Below are 27,449 nucleotides of genomic sequence, written 5' to 3'. Positions count from 1 at the left end.
TGGTGCATTTATCCAGAAAGCGCAGCCACAGTTTCCTTTCTCTACTCAAGTGTCAGGTTGTCAGCTCCCCTTTTTTTTCTGCAGCTACTGAATTCAGAAAGAATATTCTTCCAGAAATTGGCTAAATCACTCACAAGCACACGGTTATTTAATTTATGGTTTAAATAACTATCTTGAAAGTGGGCAAGAAAGTTCTTTTTTTTAAATCAATTTAATCCTCCCACTGGGAGTGGTGGTGGATCTCAAAACATTGTCCCCTCTGAGTGCAATGTGTGCTGTCTTGTGACAGCGCTCGCAGCCTCCCATTAGCCACGCATTTGGGGGCAGCAACAGGGTCCATTTTACACAACAGGGGTGTGTCACCCTGGTTTTGTAGGGGTGTCGGGCCCACGGTCAGCGTCGGCTTACACAGACTGGCCAAAGGCAGTGATCATCGTGAGTCAAGAACGATGGTCGCAGTGGTGATCCGTTGCTGTGTCCTCAGACATATATCTCCTACAGGCGCCTCCTTCTGCCTTTGCATTTTTTTTATTGTATGGTATTACACAGCAGCTACCCTGAGGCTGTGCAATACATTACAAATCGGAATCAGGCCCACAATGGGTACTATGGATGCACTGTAGAGGTACTGTGTACACAGGAGGGTAATATGGGGGTGCTATCTATAATGAGCAGATGGGGTTATAAGATATCAAAATGAGTGTTTCATACAACAGGAAGCTAGTCCAAGCATGCAAATGTTTTTGACAGCCCTGAGTAAGTGGTATGAGCAGGAGCAAAACTATTGTGGAGCCTGGAGGTTTAGAGGGCATAAAATGAACAACTGCTGCGGAGAGATGTGTGTCTCTAGAACAGGGGTGTCCAAACTTTTTGCAAAGAGGGCCAGATGTGGTGAGGTGAAAATGTGTGGGGACCGACCATTCAGCCTGACATTCTTTGAACCATTAATCACATATCACATCAGAAGACTAACAAATAACTTGTCTTACCTGCTCTAATGTGAAGGGTGATACTGAGATCTCGACCGCAGTAAATAGGCCAGGTCTGGCTCAAAGACAGTAGTTTTGATGCGCAAGATGTCACGCAGGTGAGAGTCACTTAGTCTTGTCCTTGCGCGGTTTTTGTTATGGTTCATAACAGAGACTGTCTTCTCGCCAGTGACGTGCGGTGAGGGCACCGACTGGTGAGGCACGGAGGCACCTTCCCCTCTCCCCCCCCCCCCCCCCCCCAACCAAATACAATCTGTGTGAGGAGGGGTCGCCCAGGGCAATATGTATCTGGCACTGTGGGGTAATTGTGTATCTGGCACTGTGTATCTGACACAGGGGGGGGCTGTGTGAGGAGGAGAGAGCTTTGTGTGGTACTGGCACGGCATCATCATCTTCACCATTTGGGACACACACACACACACACACACTACACAGCATTGTATATACACATAAACACACATACTTTGTACAGCAGCACCCACATGGGACCAAGCAGCAGGTAGATGAGGGCAGCAGGCGGGCAGACTGTACACAAGTCCCCTGGGAGCCGAAGCAGCAGCGGCCGTGACACAGCAGCAGCGCCTCCGTCACACAGGCAGGAGCAGGGGCTCCGCACTCCCACCGCCTAGGCACATCCATCACCGCTCTTCTGGCTCTTACCTTCAGCAGGGAGAGCTGGTCCAGGGCGAACCGGGGAGGCCCCTTGTCATCCAGCGTGTCCACGCCGCCGTTCTCGGTCCTCTCCTGTCCAGCAGTAACTTCCGGGTCCCGCCGCCGCTTCTCCCCACCGCTTATGTGTGATTGGACCAGCGGATCCAGTGCTGGATCCGCTGTCCAATCACATGTGCCTCGCTGGCAGGGGCGTTCTTTCCCTGTCAGCGAGGCACTTGTATAAGTGCCGCATTCCCCATCATTTCTAATGGGCTTTTACAGCCCAGAGCTTGGCCCCGCCCCCTGCTTTGTCCCCGTTCCCACAGTCTACGGGAGGCACTAGCTATCAGTGCCTCCCAAACTATTTAAACAGATTAAAATGATTATAATAATATAAAGAGCATACATATGACACAGAATATGTGTCTTATGTATCTTTTTATTATTTTAATCATTTTGACAGGGGAGGCACTGCCTCCCCTGCCTCCCCTGACTGCACGTCCCTGCTTCTCGCACAAGTATGTCGAGCCAAACAAGCTCAGCATTTTCTTAGCAAATGTTCGAGTCTCTTGGAACCTGCCTTTATCCAGCTGGCCGTAAAAGTTGACAAGAGGGAGCTGTTGGTACCGACTGCGTCACTCTGCATCACACTGCAGCTGAATGAGCTCCAGCTGCAGCTGGTCTGGAGCGTTATCAGGAACCACGGAGAAAGGAGAGGGAAAAAAGTGTGATCTCCTTTTCAATAGCTGCAAAATCCTGAAAGCGCTGTTGAAACTCCTCAGCCAGAGATGAGATGTCTGCTGCATACCTCCTCATTTGCGCACTGATATTGTTCTCTGGAAAACTGGTCATTATTTCCTGCAGCGATAGGAAATGTGTGGTATTGGGCTGCATTTGTGACAGGTGTCCTTGAAAAGTTGCAGCTTGGTCCCAAAGGCTTTGATGTGTGAATACAGTTGGCTTACCACTGCATTTTGCCCCTGAAGGGTCGTGTTCAGTGTGTTCAGATGTCGTGTTATGTCAACTAAAAATCCAAAATCAGCCAGCCAAACAGGATCAGATAGTTCTGGCATCGTTTGTCCCTTTTTGCCAAGAATTGTCTGATTTCTTTCCTAAGAGAGTAGAAGCGCTGCAGTGCAGTCCACCGACTGAGCCATCTTACGTCGTTGTGATACACAACATACCCATATTCAGCCTGGATGTTGAGTAGAAACTGTTGAAACTGGCGGTGGCACAGGGCTCTGGAGCGAATATAGTTAATAGCCTTTATCACCGGTTTCATAACATGATCATATTTCAGATGTTTGTCACAGAGAACTTGTTGGTGAATAATACAGTGGAGTTTTATAGCTTTGCCTCCTTCTTCTCTGACTTTGTTACAGACTAGGGTTGATAATCCACTTTGCCCAACAGCCATGGCAGGTGCCCCATCCGTAATAATCCCAGTGACTTTATTCCACGGTAGTTTCATGTCATCTACGGTGGAACAAACAGAAGCAAATAAATCTGTTGCTCTTGTTTGGTCCTTAAGGCTCTGGAGGTCAAGTAGCTCTTCACTCACATTCATTTCATTGTCCACTCTTCTAAAAAATAAATAAAAAAAATCAGTAACTGAGCGGTGTCAGATGCTTCTGTGCTGTCGTCGCAGGCTAATGAAAAAAAAGTCAAACTCCACTCCTTTTGCCTTTAACTGTCTCTTAATATCAGATGAAACGTCTTCAGTTCTCCGTACCACAGTGTTATGAGCCAGGCAAATATTGGCAAACTCTTGTTTCTTCTCAGGACAAATTTTCTCCACCATTTTCATCATACAGTCTTTCATAAATTCACCCTCAGTAAAAGGTTTGCAGTGCTTGGCAATCAGCGTTGCCACCTCGTAGCTTGCCTTTGTGGCATTTTCATTTGACTCACGGGCTCTTGTGAAAAAGCACTGCTGTGTCTTTAAAACAGCTTCCAGTTGCTTACATTTTTCGCTGTGTTTGTTCCCAGTTAGCTTGTTGTAGTTAGCATGTTTCGTCTGGTAGTGCCTCTTGATATTGAACTCCTTGAAAACAGCCACAGTCTCTTGGCAAATTAGGCAAATACAGTTGTTTCGTATTTCAATGAAAAAATACTGCAATTTCCACTTGTCCTGGAAGCGTCGGCCCTCGCTGTCAACTTTCCTTTTTTTTGTTACAGTCACCATTTTAGAAATGGGCAGGAAAGGTTCACACAAGGGTCACGCAGAGAGAGTGAGGTCAGAGGTCTGCTGAAATCTAAAATAGCATTTTTATATCACAGTAGGAAAGTAGAGCAGTACTGCCAGATACACATTATATACCCACAGCAGTGCTGCCAGATACACAAATGCCCCCAGTGCTGTCAGATGCACAAATGCCCCCACAGATGCACAAATGCCCCCAGTGCTGTCAGATGCACAAATGCCCCCAGTGCTGCCAGATACACAAATGCCCCCAGTGCTGCCAGATACACAAATGCCCCCCAGAACTGCCAAATACACAAATGCCCCCAGTACTGCCAAATACACAAATGCCCTCAGTACTGCCAAATACACATTATATGCCCCCAGCAGTGCTGCCAGATACACAAATGCCCCCACAGTGCTGCCAGATACACACTAAAATCACCCCCAAGCCTACAGTATACGCTTGGGGCCTATTTCTTCCCACCCCCTTCCCTTTTATATACATTTTACATACCTCCCAACTTTGTGGAGTGTCAAGGCGGGACACCTCGCGCTGAAAAGGGGCGTGATCTATTGGAAAGGGTGTGTGGCCTCATGCGGGTGATGCGATTGCGGACCACGCCTTCAATTTTCGTCACAGTGGGGGTATGGTCAGCGCTCTGTGAGCTGCTGGCCATGCCCCCAGTCCCTCTGCCTCACTGGAATAGACGCTGTGTGGATGCGCACAGCATCTATTCACCGCTGCTCTGCTCTGAACTGAGCAGAGCAGCGAGTGCTAGGGAGCCTCCCAGCTGTCCGTCCGTCCCCCCTCCCACCGCGAACATCGGGACAGTTGGGAGGTATGATTTTATGGTTAACACCCCCCCCCCCCCCCCCTGATTCCCCTTACACTACATCTTTTTTTTAATCATGATGCTATGCACTATTTTTTACATACTTTTTAATGGTGCTGCTTGTGGCTAGTCAAGTGGCTTGATGCTGTCCATGTGCTGCGATCTCTGCCTGTAGGGGCAGTAGGTGGAGCCAGCCGAGTTGGCCAGTGCGCCGGGTCAAGCAGATTAGGGAGCCGGGGGACAGCCGATGCGTTTTAAGGCCATATTCCTAAAGAGGGGCTTGCAGTGTCACCCGTCCCCGGATGGTGCCATGTGAAGGGAGGTGGAGCCCAGAGGTTCCGTGCATTAGGAGGAGTTAGGGAAAATGCTGCTGCTGCTCTGCTAGCCTAGTAGCCCGGGTCTGCTGGTGCTGGAGCTGTGTGTTAGGGGGGGATCGCCGTTATCACCCCCTGCTGGATCAGTCAGTGGGCTACAGGCCGGGGAAAATGTGAGCACTGGCCGCAATTGGCCCCCGGACCGGACTTTGGACATGCCTATTGTAGAAGCATTGGGTGGCTTCAACATATTGTATGGCCCACAAAGTTCTAGTTACAAGGAGATTTTGGTATCTTTAGAAGAGTTTTTTTGTTGAGGCACATATAAAAAGAATTTCAGTGATCAAGACAACTCAACTTGCAAACAACAGCATCTAATGTGACGTCGCCATGAAATTCAGAGATAAACTAATTATCCACAGGAGAGAGAGAGCAGCTAGTGTAATTAAAAATACACAATATCAAACTGAATTACTTTCCTTTCCAAGAATGGTGTTGCATCCTTTCTGCACAATCGAGGGAACTCAAAGGAATAGAATAGGAAGAGACTACGCTTGGATGGATTGTTGTTAAGCACCACTGCAAGAGGTGTGTGGTGTGCAGCTACTAAATAATTGGTGTGCAATCCCGATAGGAGACCAATAGCGTGAATCCCGACACATCCCGTTAAGCATTTCCTCTTTACCCCTAAACCACCCCTCACACAGCCTAACCGTAGCCTCCCTCTCCTGCAGCCTAACACTAACCTCCCTAACCCTAACTCCTGTCCTTGTACTTACCCGTTGCCAGTATTTTGACCACATCCCATTCATACAGTATACACATTACTATTTAACTAGACTCCTTGTTACACTGCAAATCCTGGATTTTAAAATGTCCACTATTACAGATCTCCTTTCATGCATTGACTTATACTGAAGGAAGTCTAAGTATTTAAAAGATTCTAGAATATAGAACCACTCCCTTCACTTTTTAATGTGTCTTCCCACATGTGCTATTCCCTGAGGATACACCTCATGATATCTGAGCACCTTGTGCACATCCAATTTTTTTTATTTTTTGCTATATGTGTGTCTTATCAGTGATTGTATGTATACTGGTATTAGTCACATTCATTGCAACTTTTTTACTTTGTATTATCATTTATTATGATGCATCATGGTAAAAAAAAAATTAACTGTTTTTAATTAACTGTACTCTATGTAGATAAAAACATATTTGTGACCGTTCTATTCTTGTAAATTTGCATACTTTATGATAGGTCCAGTTTGATTATATACCATCTACCACATACTATCATTAATATAATGTACTAGCCATAATTGGCTGTCCAAATACCCATTGTGACTTTCTAAATATGCACGTTATATTTTTTGATAGTGCTGTGAAACATCTCAAGCATTATTAGTTGTTTTGCAGTATGTTTTCATGTGGTCTATAACCATAGGGTTAGTTTATAGTAAGATTATTTTTTCACGTTTAGGTTACTTTTCACTGTTAGAGCTCACACAAGTTGATAAAATTCAAAGCATACTTCTTCCACTTAGTGCAGTTTTCAGGTAAAACTGCTTAAAGAGTTTGTCAGACTCTAAATTTGTCTAACTTGACTTCACTTTATTGACTGGGCAGCTTTTGTTGGCTGTTGACACTAGGCAAGAATAATCAAAAATAATTGGTCTATGTACTAAGTAAGTCTCGGGGAGAGAGAAAGTGGACAGAGATAAAGTACCAGTCAATCAACTTTTAACTGTCATGTTACAGGCTGGATTTGAAAAATTACAGGAGCTTATCTCTCTCCAAGGCTCAGTACATAGATCCCATAGTCTTGACTAAACATTATTTCAAAAGTGGTAACCATGAAGCAGCGTAATCAATCCTACTTCTTGTATAGAATTGGATCCTCCCACTAGTTATTTTTGAAAACCAGTTTGCTACTTTTCATGTTTGTTTTAGCTGTGGGGAAAACCAGACCACTCCAACCCATCCATCATTAAATACTTTTCTTGAATGGAAGGTGGAGGTCTCTTCCATAGGGTAGAGAGAGTTTTTGATGAGGGAACTCTTATTTTTATATGGATGTAGTATTGCTTAAGAAGTGTTGCCTATGTGAACAATCGCTTTTTAAAGAGCAAGCATAACCACTGTTTGGGATTAATGTATACAAATTTGAAGAGTTTATATTTTGCCAGGGCTTCCAAGAGAAATTATGTGCCCCCACCAGAGAATGTACAGCAAAACCTCATTGTGACTGTAGCCTACATCCAGACAGTCAGAGTTGGGACCAGTGTCCTGACTGTCAGGCCAGAGGGACATTTTTGCAGTATGTGTTTTTTGGTAGTGGTGGAGTGCAGTGTGTATATTCTGGCAAATAGTGGTGCAGTTCTGTCAGTAGTGAGGCACAGAATGTACAGTCTGAAGAAGTACTGACCTGTCTGTTGTGCTAGAGGCAATACATTGGATGATCTCTTGGCAGCAGGTCAGCTTCTATTGTGTGTTGACACTTCTCTGCAGGTTGTTACACCTTGTATAAGGAGAAGGCAGCTGCTCATCCAGCCCCTGGAGAAGATGGACAGTCTTGTAAACTCGTGAGCACCTCTTCCCACGCTCTACAGGATTTTTGCTTAGCCAGTCACTGAGCCGCAGGAAAAGAGAGGAACACACAGCTTGGTCATCATCATTTTATTTGCTACCTCAGGCACTGGAGTAGTTAGGCACACTGTCAGGGACTACAACAGATAATATGTTTAGTTATCAATAGTTATAAAAATGAGAAAGCAGATTTGTCTTGGCAAGATGGATAAAGCTTACTTTATAGCTACTGTAAAGTAATTGGATCTCTATCTTCTATATATAAGGTTTGTAAGGAAGATTAATCATAAGTTCATTATGGTGAAAACCTTTAGGTAATAAAATACAGTGCTGTATATTTTAACGTGCAACTCATTTGTATTTGTGAATTGTTCTGTTTTCTAACAGATATGTAAAATAGAAAATGTTGGACACCTGGGAGAGTTACGAGTATTAAACCTTGCCCGAAATCAAATAAGCCAAGTGGAAAACTTAAATGGTTTAGACTCACTGACAGAGCTCAACCTGAGGCATAACAACATCAGTCTTGTGGTAAGAGTCATATTTGGTTGTACATTATTTATATAATTGGCTATACATTTTAGATGACCTTATATCTGTGAAATCGACAGTTTACGTGAAATTCTCATGGGTCATAGAGTCACGTGTTTCTCCAGTGCTATATGTGGTAGTGATTATAGGCATATTTATTTCCAATGTGTGTGCATATTTATAATGGATGAAGGGTGTTGCTAGCACACGGGCCCCTGGTTCCATAGGGGCCTTGCAACAAGAGTATACTTACCTTGTGCTGGCAAGTGGGTCCCTTCCCCTCTGTGGCACTGTCTTCCCAGTGGCATCTTTGGGAAGATGGTGCCGCACGGTGACAGTGAACACTCTGGCACTGTCCCAGATCCTTTGCTCTCTGAAGTATTACTAGGAAGATAGTGCCAAGAGAAGGAGGTACTCGCTTGTCGATACAAGGTATGGTGGGGAAGGGGGAGGGAGGGGTGGCCTGTTAATCAGATGGGGGTACCGCTGCACACAGGCCCCCTCAAGCTTTAATATGTTCCTGGTAGTGATACAGAGTGAGTTTCCCATATCCAAATATTCCGAAATACAGAATATTCCGAAATACGGAATTTTTTGAGTGAGATCATGAAACCTTTGTTTTGTGATGGCTCAGTGTACACAAACTTTGTTTAGTACACAGTTATTACAAATATTGTATTAAATGACCTTCAGGCTGTGTGTATAAGGTGTATATGAAACATAAATGATTTGTGTGAATGTACAGACACTTTTTTTTAATGCACAAAGTTATTACAAATATTGGCTAAAATTACCTTCAGGCTGTGTGTGTATAAGGTGTACAGTCAATAGATCTACTACTAATTGTAGACATGCATTAGGTTGACAGGGTCAAAAGGTCGACATGACAGTTGTCGACAAACATATGGCAGACAAAAGTTTTTTATTTTCTTTTTTCATGCTTTACCATCAACTTGGACTATGTTTGGGAATCGTAACCTTTCCCGAAGCTCGCGAGCCATGCGAGGGGACGCTGTACACTAATGGGGCTGGTTTGTGGCAGAAAAGAGACAACACATCCTAAAAAGCCCCCCAAAAATTGTCTGCCTTTTTTGTGTCGACCTTTTGACCATGTCGACTTTTCCTACTGTCTACTTATTCTATGTCGACCTTTTGACCCTGTCAACCTATTAGTGGTAGACCTATTGACTGTAGACCTTTTTAGTGTAGATCTAATAATCCACACCCATGTCGACATTCGTCATGTAGACATGGATATCATTTCGATGTTGACCATGTCCACATTCATTATGTAGACCATAATGAAATGTTGACATTTCATCATGGTGGCCCAGCTGTGACTTATCGTCTCCTCTCGGCTCCATCGGCATCATCTGGGTCCCAGCGGTCATGTGACCATCACTTCCGGGTGAGCCCAAATTTAATGAAAAGTAGTTTGCGTTTAAAACATTGTTTTCTTTTTCAGGGTCCATAGTCTCCACAGGGTTACCTTTGGGTATGCTTGGTGGAGACCAGGACAGGCACTGAACAGCAAAGCTTTTAAGCTCCCAGGATGCACTGGACCCCTCTCCCCCCCATATCCTGCCCACAGCTTAGGCTCTTCAGGTTTTGTTTGGTGCCAGTAAGAGCTGATCACAGGATTACAGTGATGCTGCAATCTGCAGTCCAAGCTTTTCTAGTTTTACAATTTTTATAATTATTTACAAGTTTATCTTTTTTATCATCTGAGCAAGCAGCGTTAGGCAGTCTCATGGACGCCAGCGCTGGTGCTTCATAACTCCCACCGGCGCAGCGACACCATCCACAGCTCGGCGATTTTGGTGGGACCCTGCAGCCTTCCACTAGCAGGGGCACACCTGGCCACCCTGGACTGTAACTGGACTCTGGGGGACAGGTAAGACAGGCAAGACAGGCTCCCGCTTACCGGACCCGTGATCGCGGCACTCCTATACCTCCGGTCCCAGTAGATGACCGGCGGTGTTGACGCGGACCCAGACCATGGCGAGCCTTGGGCTTCACTCGACCACCAGGGCACATACATTACTGGCGCTGGGGGCATTTCATTAAGGCCAGGGAACCAGTGGTGGATGTCAGCAATGGGAGGCAGCACTTTCACAGCGGCCCCTCCACCATCCCAGGGTGCCATTCCGCTGAGGTCTTCCCGCCCTGGACTGCTCCTCCTTCACCCTCTTTCCTCACAGAGATGCTGGGCAGCCATTACAACAGCTCTGCAGGTCTCCATGAACGCTGGGTTTGGTCTCCCTGTGTACCTCTCCTTGGAGTCAGGTTATACACAATGCTGTTTCCTACCAGCTCTGATAGCTGGGTAGTTGAAAATAGTGCCCACTGCAGTTACATTGTATTTTCTGCATTGTATGTGACTTATACTATTTCTGCTGTCTGTGCTTTTCTGAGTGTACATTATATCACTTTCCCTGTACCTTTCCTTACTTAGTAATCCTTAGATACAGGAAGCGGTTATGTGACTGGCCGTAGGGAGACAGACCGCCGGTCACTATAATGACGGCGGAATCCTGCTTGGGTGAAATCCCAACAGTTGGCTTGCTGACTGACAGGGACTATTCCCACTCGTGGGTCCATGACACCCCAAAGAGTGGCAGTAGAACCTGTGCAAGTGCAGCGAGCCACCGAGCCCACAAGGGGCTTTGTTGTGCTCGCTCCCTGCCAGCAGCCTAAACTCTGGGATCCCGGCGTCTGTATGGTGACCGGCGGTATCCCAACCGCCAGTCACCCATACCTAAGCCTTACATAGTGGTGTGTACAGGGTTTACTTTGCCCACATTACAATATATTGTATTGTGAAGGCTTATTGTCACATACTGTTCTCCGTTACACGCTGCACATTACCATATTGTGTGTGTACTCTCCTAGCATTTATGTCTAACAAAGTCAAGGCAGCTAACCAAACTAGGGCCCCTGCCCTAGTGTCATGTAGGACCATTTCGGAGGAGGTATTACCTCAGGATTTATTGCAAGACTGTCAGTGCACCTCCCCCAGTGCCAGCGCAGGAGCCTCCTTGGGCCTCATTTTCTCACATGTTGTCTATAGTTGCTGACCATATTGCCAATAAGTGTGCATATTGCAGCCCCGTTTGTTACTCCCCCTATAGGTCTACCTGCAACCTGTTTTTAAGCCCATATCAACCCCACATCAACCCCACCTGTCCCTCATCCCTGGTTGGACATGTTTTCTAACTCTGTACAAAGTCTGGCAGCTTCATCAGCTGCATTCCATAATATATTGCAGTGCTTGGTAACTGCCTACATCTACTGCTACCCAAGCGTACTGTGCCATCCTCACAGTCTACACCACTGTCAGATTCTGAGGAATCTTCTACTGCAACAGATCATGTTGATTTCTCTGATGCTAAATTTAATGTGGCTGCTTTAGTTAGGGCAGTTAAATTCTCGCTTCAGCTAGAAGATGCTGAACTGGCACCAAAATCAAAAGATCCTTTGTGTAAACGCCAAAAAGTGGTAGTAGCTGAGCTTCCACACTCTGACCATTTCTCAAATGCTATGAGTGAGACATGGAAAACTCCTAGTAAGAAATTTACTGTACCTAAAAGGCTTTCCTCCTTTCATCCGTTACCTGCTGCTGGTTGTACAAAATGGGAAAATCCACCTACTATGGATTCTCATGTGACACGCTTGGTAGAGTTTCATTCTTCCTTTTCCTACAGCGTCCCCCTCAAGGACGTACCTGATAGACCAGTGTTTTTCAACCACTGTGCCGTGGCACATTAGTGTGCCCTGAGCAGTCTCCAGGTGTGCCGCCATAGAAGCACAGCCAGGCCCATCACTGTTTTGCCACTACTGAGGCCCTGGAACGATCAATACTGGTGGGTTTAGTGGTTGCAGAGCCAGTTCTAATTTTGGGCCCGGGTAGTGTTGGGCTCTTCTGGCTTTCTTAGATGTGGATCAGGCGTTACCTATGGAGAAGCTGCGACATGACCTCCTAGGACACGGAACTGCACCATGCATCACCATTATAGTTGAGTGTGCCTTGCCAATATTTAGATCTTGTTCAGTGTGCCGCGAGTTGTAAAAGGTTGAAAATCTCTGTGATAGACAATTGAACACATGTCTCAAGTCTTTATATTCACTTACAGACACCACTGCCAGACCCACTATGGCCTGGGTGGCTAAAGCCATTGAAAACTGGGCGGATGTCCTTGAAAACAGTTTACCTTCTGAGGAATCTAAGAAACAACTGTCATTAATTGCCTACATCAGGGATGTCATCTATTACATTGGTGAGGCTGCTCTAGATATTATTATTATTATTATTATTAAATTTTATTTATAGGGCGCCACAAGTGTTTTGCAGCGCCGTACAAAGGACGGTGCAGGGAGACAAAACTTAGCATTACAGTAAATAAATAACAAAAATAGAGTACAGATAACAAAGAGCACCACAATTCTCAAAACATAATACAGCTTAGATGTAAGTAGCAAGGGAGTAATCATTGTACTACTTGGGGCTGGCGGCCATAGATAGAGATGAGCCTTTACCAGCAGGAGAGAAAGCAGGTAAAGATGATTGCTGAGTAGGAGAGAGCTGCAAGTGAAATGTGTTGAGAAAAGGGCTTTGGACAACAAGAGGAAAGAGGGCCCTACTCTGAAGAGCTAACAATCTAGTGGGGATGGGCGACAGACAGATGACATGAGGTGCAAGCAAGTGGGAGGAAGCCTAATGGCAGTATGCAAGCAAAGCAGAGATGTTCAAGGCATGGGACAGGGGGTTGAGGAGCAGCCTAAGGACTAGGTTATGCATCGGAGGGGTACGCTTTGATAAATAGATGGGTTTTCAGTGCCCGTTTCAAGCTTTGCAAGGTTAGGGAGAGTCTAATGGAGTGGGGGAGCGCGTTCCACTGAAGGGGTGCAGCACAGGCAAAATCTTGAACTCGTGCATAGGAAGCAGTGACCAGGGCAGAGGAAAGGCGATGGTCATCGGCCGACCATAGTGGGCGGGAGGGAGTATGAAGGGAGAGGAGGTTGGAGATGTAGGGAGCAGTGGAATTAGAGATGGCCTTGTATGTGAGGGTGAGGAGTTTGAAGGGGATTCTGCAGGGGAATGGGAGCCAGTGTAGATTTTGTCGAAGGGGTGTGGCAGATGTGGAGCAATGGGAGAGGAAGATGAGCCTAGCTGCGGAGCTGAGGACAGATTGGAGGGGAGCGAGATGGGACCAAGCGAGGCCAGTGAGGAGAACATTGCAGTAGTCGAGCCATGAGATGACCAGTGAGTGGATGATTAGTTTAGTTGCACTCTGGGAGAGAAATGGCCTGATGCGAGCAATGATGCGTAGCTGGAACCGACAGGATTGCTCTTCTGTCATCTAAGACTTAAGCTGCTTCTGTAGTAGCCTGACGTATTGTTTTTGTTTCGTTCATGGAAGGCGGACTCTGACGCCAAGAAGGCCTTGGAAGCTCTTCCGTACATAGGCAAATTTCTTTTTGGACCAGAACTGGACAAATTGTCAATAACCTGGCAACTTCTAAAATGGCTTGCCCACCCTCAGCCTCCTCTACGCGGTCTCGGACTTCGTCATTTTGCCCTCAGGGCAAGGCCAGAGGTCAGACCTTCCCTAGACGGTCACATCCGATGAAGACATCTAAGCTCAAAACAAACAGGCATGGGCGGCTAGACGCCCAACTACCAAACTAGAGGATAAACCGTCAGTCTGACAGGAGGCTGACTTCTTCAGTTTGCCCGTGCTTGGCGTTGAATCACAACAGACGCCTGGGTTCAAGAAGTGGTCTCCCATGGGTAAGCTCTTTCCTTCCTGAAGCGTCCTCCCAGACAATACTATCCTACCAGTCCACCAGCAGACCTCGGCAAAGCCAAGGCACTGGAGAGGGTAATTCAGTCATTACTACAATCAGGCATGATTATTCCTGTCCCCGTGTCTCAACAGGGCAATGGGGTTCTATTCTACACTTTTTGGTTCAGAAACCCTATGGATCTCATCGTCCCATACTCCGTTTTAAAATTACTGAACAAATATTTCAAGGTGCCCAGGTTTGTTATGAAACACTCTGTTTCATTGTCCTGGCTATGTGACCTGGGGATTTTATGGTCTAACTGGTTATACAGGATGCTTACCTACTTATACCTATAGCACCCTGTCATCAACAATACCTCCTGCTTTGCTGTCCTATGTCAGCATTTCCGTTTTCAGGTCCTACCCTTCGGCCTTTCCACAGCCCCCAGAGTGTTCACCACCATGTGTTTCATGACAGTGATGGCTGCTCACCATCGGCAGCAGGGAATCTGGATACTTCCTTACCTCGACGACCTCCTCCTTCTTGTGCATTCTCCGGAGGTCCTCCACCATCATTTCCAGGTGTCAATGTAATTCCTTCAGATTCACGGTTGGCTAATCAACTGGTCCAAGTCCTCTCTCATTGCGTCTCAGAGGATGCTCCATCTCAGAGCTCTGCTGGATGCTGAAGTGTAACGCACCTTCCTTCCTCCAGACAAGATTACAGCACTGAAAGTGCGCATCCGCAACTTACTCCACAGTCGCAGAGTCTTTATCCACCTCACGGTGCAGGTATCCATGGTATCCATTTTTGACATGGTGTAATACCCCCAATTCCACTCCAGACCTCTCCAATGCCTTATACTCACCAGGTGGATTGAGCAGCCCAAGCAGATAAAATCTCAGACAATGGTACTGCCTCCAGGTGTCCGGACATTCCTCTCATGGTGTCTACAAGCTTCCAACCTGGACAGGGGTTGACCATTTTGGATTCCACACAGGGTTCTTCTCATCGCGTACGCCAGCCTCCAGGGGTGGGAAGCTGTCACGGGAGGTCACTCCTTTCAGGGCCGTTGGATCCCAACAGAGAGAGAGCTTCCATTCAACGTCATGGAACTTGGGGCAGTGTACAGCACCTGGCCCTCCACACGGCTCAAGACCTTTTTCACTGCTCTCCCGTGCAAGTACAGTCAGACAACGCAATGGCAGTGGCTAATTTCAATTGGCAAGGGGGCACTCGCAGGGCCACCACAATGCAAGAAGTAGCTCAGATTCTGGCCTGGGCAGAACACCATCTTCCAGTCATCTCTGCGATCTTCCTCCCCTTGGATCCTTAACTGGGAAACAGACATGCTCAATTGCCAGGATGTGCACGCCGGAGAGTGGTCTCTACACTCAGACGTCTTTCATATAATGGTGAATAAATGGGGTCTTCCAGACGTGGACCTCATTTACTCCAGACACAACCACAAAGTACCCGTGTATGGGTCCAGGACGAGGGATCCAGACTCAACCTTCGTGGATGCCCCAACAGTCCCGTGGTCCTTTCGTCTGGCATATCTCTTTCCTCCGGGGTGTCTCCTTCCCAGAGTGCTATGCAAATTCAAAAAGGAAGGTGCCACGATCATCCTGGTGGCTCCGGCATGGTCCAGAGGCCATTGGTTCACCGGTCTCCAGTGCCTCTCCGTAGACATACCCTTCATACTTCCTCTTCAACTAGACCTCTTATCACAAGATCTCTGTCTACACCTAGACCTAATTTGCTTGTCTTTGATGGTGTGGCTCTTGAGTCATCCATCCTAAGGGATAAAGGTTTTTCCAGTTCGGTTATTCAAACTGCTAAGTGCTCAGATACCGGCATCAGCTCACATATATTACTGCATATGGCACTCTTACTTTCAGCGATGTGCCGATCGACTCTATGATCCTCTAGTGCAGTGATTTTCAACAGCTGTGCCACGTGCGGTTGTCAGATGTGCCGCCTGTCGCCCTCCAGAGATGCCTGCTGCTCTGCTGCCCCTGTCATTGCTATTGGGGTCGGGCAGCACACTGCTCTCTTCCGCGGCCTGGCCCACGACCTATGGTGATGCGGCGTGACTCATAGGTCACGCACGTCATGCCTGCCCATCTGCTCTCCTGCCAGCCTACCCGGCCGCCAGCTCTCCTGCCTGCCTACCTCGGCCTGCCAGCTCTCCTGCCTGCCTACCTCGGCCGCCAGCTCTCCTGCCTACTGCGCCTACTCATTCTCCTGCTCCGTGCTGAGCGAGAAACCTGAGGTTGGGGCCAGTGTATTTTATTTAATTGATTGCTGTGGAATTACTGGGGGGATGATGACACAATGGAGGTTATTCTGACCCGATCGCTCGCTGCAGTTTGTTGCAGCGCAGCGATCGGGTCGGAACCACGCATGCGCCGGCGCATGGCAGTCGTCGCCGCCTAGCCATCGCCTCTGAAACAGAGGCGGTCGCTGGGTGGGAGGGGGCTGAATGGCGGCGCAGCCTGGCCAACGCAGGCATGGCCAGACCGTTGGGGGGGGGGGGGGGAGCGCCGCGGCGGCTGCGTGCCGTCTCGCAGCCACTGCGGCCAGCGGCAGTGACAAACAACTCCCGGCCAGCCGCAGGAGCTGCGCTGGCCGGGAGTTACTCCTGAAATACAAAAGCGCTTTTGTATTTGTGCGGAGGGGGCGGCACTGACATGCGTGGCGGACTAGCCCTGTGCTGGGCGTCCCCCCGCATGTCAGGGAAGATGATCGTAGCTGTGCTAAATTTAGCACCGCTACGATCAACTTGGAATGACCCCCAATGTGTGACATTACTGGGGACGACGACAGTGTGGTGGAATTACTGGGGGACGACACACAATGTGTGACATTACTGGGGGAGGGGGGACAAAATGTGTGACATTACTGTGGGTGACAATGTGTGATAGAATTACTATTTTTTATTACTGTGGAGGTGAATTAATTTGTTTTATTACAGTGGGGGCCAATGTGTTTTATTATTGCAGGGGCCACTGTGTCTGTTTTATTACTGTGGGAAATATTAGTTGATTAAAAAAAAAAACTGACACTGTGCCTTGGCAATTTTAAAATCTCGTTTAGTGTGCCACGAGTTTAAAAAGGTTGAAAATCACTGCTCTAGTGTTTCAGATTTCTCGACTGCTGCCATTTCTGCAGGCTGGCCTTGACATGGGTCTCGTCTTACTTCTCTAAAGGTTCAGGTATCGCCTCTGGTTTCAGAAAAGACTTGGGGCCTAATTCAGACTTGATTGCAGCAGCAGATGTGTTAGCTAATGGGCAAAACCATATATATAACATTTGCAGATAGATATAGATTTGTGTGGGTAATATTATTTATGTGCAGGGTGAATACTGGCTGCTTTATTCTTACACTGTAATTTTAGATTTCAGTTTGTACACACCACACACAAATTATCTCTGTCTGAACATGTAATATCTGCCCCCCCCTTGCAGTGCACATGGTTTTGCCCATTTGCTAACAAATTTGCTGCTGCGACCAGGTCTGAATTAGGCCTTTGCTCCCTTGCTAGTGTACCTTCCTTCAGGGGGTTTCGGATTCAGCCTCCCTTTGTTCCTCCAATGGCTCCTATGGATTTTTCCTTGGTTCTTTGGGCCTCCCTTTGAACCGTTGAATGCTGTTGACCTCAAATGCTTGAACGCGAAGATTCTCTTCCTCATGGCTATCGCCTCAGCCCGCAGAGTGTCTGACTTGGGGGCACTCTCCTGCTGCCCCCCCTTTTTTTATTTTTCATTACGACCGAGCTATCCTTTGGACTAAGCAGGGATACCTCCCTAAGGTAGTATCCAAGTTCCATATTAACTAGGAAATTGTTGTACCAGCCTGGACTACACCTGACCTTTCACCTGAGGAAGCTTTGTTGGATGTGGTCCGTGCTCTAAAGATCTACATGGACTGGACTAGTTTCATTAGGAAAAAGATTCCTTGTTCGTTCTCTATGGTTTCCACAAGCGTGGCTGGCCGGCGCATAACCAAACTTTGGGTCGCCGGCTCCACTTGACCATCTCACAGGCCTTCATGCAAGCTTATCTTCCAGTACCAATTACAGTCTCTGCTCATTCGACTCGCTCAGTGGGGCTTTCGTGGGCAGCCCGCTGTGGTGCGTCTGCTGAACAATTATGCAAGGTTGCCACGTGGTGTTCTGCACACACGTTTCTTAGGTTGTATGCCTTTGATAAGTTTGCTTCTCAGGATGCAACCTTTGGCTTAAAAGCGTCCCCTCCCGATTACAACTGCTTTGGGACATCCCCAAGGTAACCCTGTGGAGAATATGGACACTGAAGAAGAAAATAAGAGTTATGATAAAACATTATTTTGTTAACTCTTATTCTTAGAGGTCCATAGGAGAACACGATGGTCACTCTTTCAGAGCTACAGCATTCCCTTCCTCTGTGGAGAGAGGAGAACCTTCCAGAAGGACAACCATCTTTGCAGCAATCCACCAATCAGGCCTGTATGGTAGAGTGGCCAGACAGAAGCTACTCCTTCGTAAAAAAAAAGCACATGGCAGCCCACCTGGAGTTTACCAAAATGCACCTGAAGGACAAAATTCTCTTGTCTGATGAGACAAAGATTGAACTCTTTGGCGTGAATGCTAGGCGTCATGTTTGGAGGAAACCAGGCACCGCTCATCACCAGGCCAATACCATCCCTACAGTGAAGCATGGTGGTGGCAGGACAACGACCCTAAGCACACAGCCAAGATATCAAAGGAGTGGCTTCAGGACAACTCTGTGAATGTCCTTGAGTGGCCCAGCCAGAACTCGGACTTGAAATTTGATTGAACATCTCTGGAGAGATCTGAAAATGGCTGTGCACTGACTCTTCCCATCCAACCTGATGGAGCTTGAGAGGTGCTGCAAAGAGGAATGGGCGAAACTGCCCAAAGATAGGTGTGCTAAGCTTGTGGCATCATATTCAAAAAATACTTGAGGCTGTAATTGCTGCCAAAGATGCATCAACAAAGTATTGAGCAAAGGCTGTTAATACTTATGTTTATGTGATTTCTTAGTTTTTTATTTTTAATAAATTTGCAAAAATCTCAAAACTTTTTTTACGGTATCAGTATGGGGTATTGGGCCTAATTCAGACCTGATCGTAGCTGCAAATTTGTTAGCAGATGTGCAAAACCATGTGCACTGCAGGGGGGGGGGGGGGGGGGAGATATATATATATATATATATATATATATATATAATGTGAAAAAATTGAGGCGGCACACCAAGACTTTAAACTGGAAAATGTTTTAGTGTACAAACATTAGGGCAAACGTCAACGTCAGCGTTCCGGATGATGGGGCAACACGCCTCAAAACGTTGATGTTTGCACTAATGTTTGTGCACTAAAAGTTTTTCCAGTTTAAAGTCTTGGAGTGCCGCCTTGTTTTTTTTCTTGCATATAGGGGGTTGCTACACCCCAGGAGGGCACACAAGCTAGTATTTTGTGGGGTTCAGCTGCCCTGTGGAGTGCCGGATTTGTGTATGTGTGCGTGTATATACAGTATATGTGTGTGTGTGTGTGTGTGTGTGTGTATGTGTGTATATATATATATATATATATATATATATATATATATATATATTGTAAAAGCCTAATATATATCCTATATAAAACACGCTAAAAGGTTAAAAGACTCAGTACACTATTAGAGTAAGTGGTACCGTTAGGGTACGTACTCAGCGTAGCGGACGCTTAGCCGTGGACGAGACGCACGAGCGGCACGTTCGCTCACGGCTTAATGCGTAAAGGCAAGCACGCTATAGGCTGCCGACTAACGTAATGATACGCTATCAGTGTAGCGGACGCTTGGGACCACGAGGAGATCACAAGCGGCGCTGACGCTCACAGAGTTAAAACTTTGTAACAATATCCTAAACAATGTACTTATATTGTAAACCTTTGTGCAGTGATAAGGTGTAAATGCAACACAGTGTAACCTTGTTAGTTAGAAAGCTGTATGAGCGATTCTTACGCTCTGAGAACCCTTTAGCAATATAATAAACACTCAAATACCGGTCTTAAGGGTCTAACGCCTTTTAAGGGAATGAATGAACGTTCAATCGCAAAAGAATACACAATACAAGTTATACACTACCAAACTAACATAAAATACCTAACCGAGTTACTACACGTTAAAATACAACAAAGACACAATTACATTTAAGGGGGAAGGAGAGAGAGAATGGCTTACCACAAAATAGGAGATAAATATGGTTGCAGAGAACTTACGCACAAGGGGAACAATCGCAAGCGCCTTTCTGGATATCCAGCTCCCGATTATCAGTGATGAGAACCGTTGAAAAAAGTAGAGAGCTGGCCCAGATCGGCTTGTCTTTATATACACTTACACACAGTACAGTACAATGGTCCCTACATTCTTATTGTTCATTGGACACAGGAATTCGTCTCTGCATTATAACAAAAGGTCATAGGTTGGTTCATACAGGTGGGCTGTGACTATTTCAAACTGCTCAGGTGGGAGGGAAACTGGGTTTCCCGCCGCATGGGTAATAAAGTGCAAATATAGTAAATGTCCATAAACTTCTTATGTCCATAACTATACGCACGAGCGAGTAATCCGCTTCAAACCAACACCGGAATATTGCTAATTATATTCTCTTCCGATGGATATTAAACACCACTGTGTAACCCCTGTCTGACCCTTCGTATCAAACAAAGAGGAATCTCTTTGTCCCCGAACATGCTATATTAACTAAACTTTCAGATTCTATCAAAGGGACCATAATCTACAAAATACATTATATGACTAAAATATGTTACGATTGAGTCGCCCGCTAGACGCACACAAACTCTACCGTAAATGCGCATACCGCGCGCCCGCGAGTGCACGCGACCGCGAGTATACGCACGCACGGGAGAGCTCATGCTCGTGCAACGGGCACACGCATGAGGTGCATATATGGCAATGTGCAGCGTGATATTTTTCTGACTTTGACAGTCCACCCTTTGGCAGTCACCAATAACTGCCACTTCCTAAAACAGTTCAAAAAGAGAAAAATATATGTCATGTATAATACATTTCTATGATTGGGTAGGGGAGAAGAGGAGAAGGTGGGAAAACGGTATGACCTAGTGAGATAGCAGAAGCATGTGTGTATGAATCCATGTTTGGGGGGTCATGTATCATCGTGCCGTACGTGTTTTAAATCAAGCTTCGAGGTATTGCGAAGTATACATTTGAATTCCTTCTTATCCCGTATTAAGGGTCTGTGGATGGGCTGTCAAACTTTACCGAGCTCTTTTCGGCTTTTGGTTGCAACAAAATGGGGGAGCACATTTTAGTTGATGATACATGAATGGGGGGGATATGTGAGTGCTGATATCTGTGCCTATATTCCCTATCGACTATGTGTGTTATTACCTGAAGGTTGTAGAAATGAAGATAAAGAGCAATTATGGTAAATGCAGTCGTAAACTATGTGAGTTTAATGTACATTTGCCGATTGAGGTCTTGTCTGTGTCTTGTCTTGTCTCGATGTACATGTTGACTGTAGTCTCCCGATGCTTTTGCTATAAACGGTGTGCAAAAAGCTTTTTCAATGTCCATAGACTTACAAAAAGTGTTGGGCTAGCGTAAAGTTAAAGTTACTAGGGATATGGGGGTCTATGGCATAGTCCATCAGTTGTCTGTGTAAAAGGTTGTCAAATTCTTCTTCCAAGCGGATGTCTTTGTACCTTGGAGGAAAACAAAGGAGAAACGGGTGAAAGAAACGGACCGTGGAATCACATTTTCATCACAACATTGTCTCAATGGTTGGGTCGTAAATCAAATCAGTCGTTGTTATTACAGTATCTTCACTTCTTAAACTCATCACTCGGGCGCTACGTTTACACTTTGTTAAAACCCGAACGCATCTAAAGATCAGACCGACCAATATGATGACACCCAGAATACACAAAAGAAATTTCCCTACATCCATGATAATTCCTTGGGTCCATTCTCCTAAACCAGAGAACCAATTTCGTGGGTTCAACCATGTCACCCAACCGGTCAGCTCAATACCCACAGCGGCAAGGGTGAGATTGTGTTTCCTTCGGAACTCCCATTTCTCTAACGTCCTAGTGGATGCTGGGGACTCCGTCAGGACCATGGGGATTAGCGGCTCCGCAGGAGACAGGGCACAAAAATAAAGCTTTAGGATCAGGTGGTGTGCACTGGCTCCTCCCCCTATGACCCTCCTCCAAGCCTCAGTTAGGTTTTTGTGCCCGTCCGAGCAGGTTGCAATCTAGGTGGCTCTCCTAAAGAGCTGCTTAGAAAAAGTTTTTAGGTTTTTTATTTTCAGTGAGTCCTGCTGGCAACAGGCTCACTGCATCGAGGGACTTAGGGGAGAGAAGTCAACTCACCTGCGTGCAGGATGGATTGGCTTCTTAGGCTACTGGACACCATTAGCTCCAGAGGGATCGAACACAGGCCCAGCCATGGAGTCCGGTCCCGGAGCCGCGCCGCCGACCCCCCTTGCAGATGCCGAAGATGGAAGAGGTCCAGAAGCAGGCGGCAGAAGACTTTTCAGTCTTCCTGAGGTAGCGCACAGCACTGCAGCTGTGCGCCATTGTTGTCAGCACACTTCACACAGCGGTCACGGAGGGTGCAGGGCGCTGGGGGGGCGCCCTGGGCAGCAATGTATAATACCTTTTTATGGCTAAAAATACATCACATATAGCCCTTGAGGCTATATGGATGTATTTAACCGCTGCCAGATCTCACAAACTCCGGAGAAGAGCCCGCCGAAATAGGGGGCGGGGCTTATTCTCCTCAGCACACAGCGCCATTTTCCTGCTCAGCTCCGCTGTGAGGAAGGCTCCCAGGACTCTCCCCTGCACTGCACTACAGAAACAGGGTAAAACAGAGAGGGGGGGCACTTTTTTTGGCGATATTACTATATTTAAGCTGCTATAAGGATACAACACTTATATAGGGTTGTTCCCATATATATTATAGCGCTTGGGTGTGTGCTGGCAAACTCTCCCTCTGTCTCCCCAAAGGGCTAGTGGGGTCCTGTCTTCAATAGAGCATTCCCTGTGTGTCTGCTGTGTGTCGGTACGTGTGTGTCGACATGTATGAGGACGATGTTGGTGTGGAGGCAGAGCAATTGCCGGTAATGGTGATGTCACCCCCCAGGGAGTCGACACCGGAATGGATGGCTTTGTTTATGGAATTACGTGATAATGTCAGCACATTACAAAAATCAGTTGACGACATGAGACGGCCGGGAAACCAGTTAGTACCTGCCCAGGCGTCTCAGACACCGTCAGGGGCTGTAAAACGCCCTTTACCTCAGTCGGTCGACACAGACCCAGACACGGACACTGAATCTAGTGTCGACGGTGAAGAAACAAACGTATTTTCCAGTAGGGCCACACGTTATATGATCACGGCAATGAAGGAGGCTTTGCATATCTCTGATACTACAAGTACCACAAAAAGGGGTATTATGTGGGGGGTGAAAAAACTACCTGTAGTTTTTCCTGAATCAGAGGAATTGAATGATGTATGTGATGAAGCGTGGGTTAACCCAGATAGAAAAGTGCTAATTTCAAAAAAGTTATTGGCATTATACCCTTTCCCGCCAGAGGTTAGGGCGCGCTGGGAAACACCCCATAAGGTGGATAAGGCACTCACACGCTTATCAAAACAAGTGGCGTTACCGTCTCCTAATACGGCCGCCCTCAAAGATCCAGCTGATAGGAGGCTGGAAACTACCCTAAAAAGTATATACACACATACTGGTGTTATACTGCGACCAGCCATCGCCTCAGCCTGGATGTGCAGTGCTGGGGTGGTCTGGTCGGATTCCCTGACTGAAAATATTGATACCCTGGATAGGGACAGTATTTTACAGACTTTAGAGCAATTAAAGGATGCTTTTCTTTATATGCGAGATGCTCAGAGGGATATTTGCACTCTGGCATCGAGAGTAAGTGCGATGTCCATATCTGCCAGAAGAAGTTTATGGACACGACAGTGGTCAGGTGATGCGGATTCCAAACGGCATATGGAAGTATTGCCGTATAAAGGGGAGGAATTATTTGGCGTCGGTCTATCGGATTTGGTGGCCACGGCAACTGCCGGGAAATCCACCTTTTTACCTCAGACCCCCTCCCAACAGAAAAAGACACCGTCTTTTCAGCCGCAGTCCTTTCGGTCCTATAAGAACAAGCGGGCAAAAGGACAGTCATATCTGCCCCGAGGCAGAGGAAAGGGTAAGAGAGGGCAGCAAGCAGCTCCTTCCCAGGAACAGAAGCCCTCCGCGGGTTCTGCAAAGCCCTCAGCATGACGCTGGGGCTTTACAAGCGGACTCAGGAACGGTGGGGGGTCGACTCAAGAATTTCAGCGCGCAGTGGGCTTGCTCACAGGTGGACCCCTGGATCCTGCAGGTAGTATCTCAGGGTTACAGGTTGGAATTCGAGAAGTCTCCCCCTCGCCGGTTCCTAAAGTCTGCTTTGCCAACGTCTCCCTCAGACAGGGCGACGGTATTGGAAGCCATTCACAAGCTGTTTTCTCAGCAGGTGATAGTCAAGGTACCCCTCCTACAACAGGGAAAGGGGTATTACTCCACGCTATTTGTGGTACCGAAGCCGGACGGCTCGGTAAGACCTATTCTAAATCTGAAATCTTTGAACCTGTACATACAAAAATTCAAGTTCAAGATGGAGTCACTCAGAGCAGTGATAGCGAATCTGGAAGAAGGGGACTTTATGGTGTCCCTGGACATAAAAGATGCTTACCTGCATGTCCCAATTTGCCCTTCACATCAAGGGTACCTCAGGTTCGTGGTGCAAAACTGTCATTATCAGTTTCAGACGCTGCCGTTTGGATTGTCCACGGCACCTCGGGTCTTTACCAAGGTAATGGCCGAAATGATGATTCTTCTGCGAAGAAGAGGCGTATTAATTATCCCTTACTTGGACGATCTCCTGATAAGGGCAAGGTCCAGAGAACAGCTGGAGGACGGAGTAGCACTAACCCAAGTAGTGCTGCAACAACACGGGTGGATTCTGAATTTTCCAAAATCTCAGTTGACCCCGACAACACGTCTGCTGTTCCTGGGAATGATTCTGGACACGGTTCAGAAAAAGGTGTTTCTTCCGGAGGAGAAAGCCAAAGAGTTATCCGAACTTGTCAGGAACCTCCTAAAACCAGGAAAAGTGTCTGTGCATCAATGCACAAGAGTCCTGGGAAAGATGGTGGCTTCTTACGAAGCAATCCCATTCGGCAGATTCCACGCACGAACTTTTCAGTGGGATCTGCTGGACAAATGGTCCGGATCGCATCTGCAGATGCATCAGCGGATAACCTTATCGCCACGGACAAGGGTGTCTCTTCTGTGGTGGTTGCAGAGTGCTCATCTGTTAGAAGGCCGCAGATTCGGCATACAGGACTGGGTCCTGGTGACCACGGATGCCAGTCTGAGAGGCTGGGGAGCGGTCACACAGGGAAGAAACTTCCAGGGAGTTTGGTCAAGCCTGGAGATGTCTCTTCACATAAATATACTGGAGCTAAGAGCGATTTACAATGCTCTAAGCCTGGCAAAACCCCTGCTTCAGGGTCAGCCGGTGTTGATCCAGTCGGACAACATCACGGCAGTCGCCCACGTAAACAGACAGGGCGGCACAAGAAGCAGGAGAGCAATGGCAGAAGCAGACACGATCTACACCCGGGAGAGTGGGGACTTCATCCAGAAGTCTTCCACATGATTGTGAACCGTTGGGAAAAACCAAAGGTGGATATGATGGCGTCTCGCCTCAACAAAAAACTGGACAGGTATTGCGCCAGGTCAAGAGACCCTTCAGGCAATAGCTGTGGACGCTCTGGTAACACCGTGGGTGTTCCAGTCAGTGTATGTGTTTCCTCCTCTGCCTCTCATACCCAAAGTACTGAGAATTATACGGCAAAGGGGAGTAAGAACGATACTCGTGGCTCCGGATTGGCCAAGAAGAACTTGGTACCCGGAACTTCAGGAGATGCTCACGGAAAATCCGTGGCCTCTACCTCTAAGACGGGACCTGATTCAGCAGGGACCGTGTCTATTCCAAGACTTACCGCGGCTGCGTTTGACGGCGTGGCTGTTGAACGCCGAATTCTAAGGGAAAAAGGCATTCCAGAAGAGGTCATTCCTACACTGGTTAAAGCCAGGAAGGAGGTGACTGCACAACATTATCACCGCATTTGGAGAAAATATGTTGCGTGGTGCGAGGCCAGGAAGGCCCCCACGGAGGAATTTAAATTGGGTCGATTCCTACATTTCCTGCAAACAGGATTGTCTATGGGCCTCAAGTTGGGGTCCATTAAGGTTCAAATTTCGGCCCTGTCGATTTTCTTCCAGAAAGAATTGGCTTCAGTTCCTGAAGTCCAGACTTTTGTAAAAGGAGTACTACATATACAGCCCCCGGTTGTGCCCCCAGTGGCTCCGTGGGACCTTAATGTAGTTTTGGATTTTCTCAAATCCCATTGGTTTGAGCCACTCAAATCGGCGGATTTGAAATATCTTACATGGAAAGTAACCATGCTACTGGCCCTGGCTTCAGCCAGGAGAGTGTCAGAATTGGCGGCTTTATCGTATAAAAGCCCATATCTGATTTTCCATTCGGACAGGGCAGAACTGCGGACGCGTCCTCATTTTCTGCCTAAGGTGGTGTCAGCGTTTCACCTGAACCAGCCTATTGTGGTACCTGCGGCTACTAGCGATTTGGAGGATTCCAAGTTGCTGGACGTTGTCAGGGCATTGAAAATATATATTTCAAGGACGGCTGGAGTCAGAAAATCTGACTCGCTGTTTATACTGTATGCACCCAACAAGCTGGGTGCTCCTGCTTCTAAGCAGACGATTGCTCGTTGGATTTGTAGCACAATTCAATTTGCACATTCTGTGGCAGGCCTGCCACAGCCTAAATCTGTCAAGGCCCATTCCACAAGGAAGGTGGGCTCATCCTGGGCGGCTGCCCGAGGGGTCTTGGCATTACTACTCTGCCGAGCAGCTACGTGGTCGGGGGAGAACACGTTTGTAAAATTCTACAAATTTGATACCCTGGCTAAAGAGGACCTGGAGTTCTCTCATTCGGTGCTGCAGAGTCATCCGCACTCTCCCGCCCGTTTGGGACCTTTGGTATAATCCCCATGGTCCTGACGGAGTCTCCAGCATCCACTAGGACGTTAGAGAAAAAAAGATTTTACTTACCGATAAATCTATTTCTCGTAGTCCGTAGTGGATGCTGGGCGCCCATCCCAAGTGCGGATTGTCTGCAATACTTGTACATAGTTATTGTTACAAAAAAATCGGGTTGTTCTTGTTGTGAGCCGTCTGTTCAGAGGCTCCTACGTTGTCATACTGTTAACTGGGTTCAGATCACAAGTTGTACGGTGTGATTGGTGTGGCTGGTATGAGTCTTACCCGGGATTCAAAATCCTTCCTTATTGTGTACGCTCGTCCGGGCACAGTATCCTAACTGAGGCTTGGAGGAGGGTCATAGGGGGAGGAGCCAGTGCACACCACCTGATCCTAAAGCTTTATTTTT

The 27,449-nt window shown here is 47.1% G+C and overlaps 1 protein-coding gene across 7 annotated transcripts in view; it reads left to right on the top strand.

Moving 5' to 3' along the window:
• The window catches only part of LRRC49 (leucine rich repeat containing 49), a 394,882-nt gene that overhangs the window by 114,916 nt on the left and 252,517 nt on the right, over positions 1 to 27,449 (top strand). For all 7 annotated transcript variants that reach the window (XR_010179247.1, XM_063926210.1, XM_063926208.1 and 4 more), the window contains one exon: positions 7,949 to 8,092. Coding sequence is in view for 6 of the 7 variants with exons in the window: in XM_063926210.1 (XP_063782280.1) it covers positions 7,949 to 8,092 (144 nt within the window). In the remaining variant the exon portion in view is untranslated. The remainder of the gene's footprint in view (positions 1 to 7,948; positions 8,093 to 27,449) is intronic.

This window comes from Pseudophryne corroboree, chromosome 6 (genome assembly GCF_028390025.1).
Source record: "Pseudophryne corroboree isolate aPseCor3 chromosome 6, aPseCor3.hap2, whole genome shotgun sequence".
Lineage (NCBI taxonomy): Eukaryota > Metazoa > Chordata > Amphibia > Anura > Myobatrachidae > Pseudophryne > Pseudophryne corroboree.
This window is presented reverse-complemented; position numbering and strand designations above follow the sequence as displayed.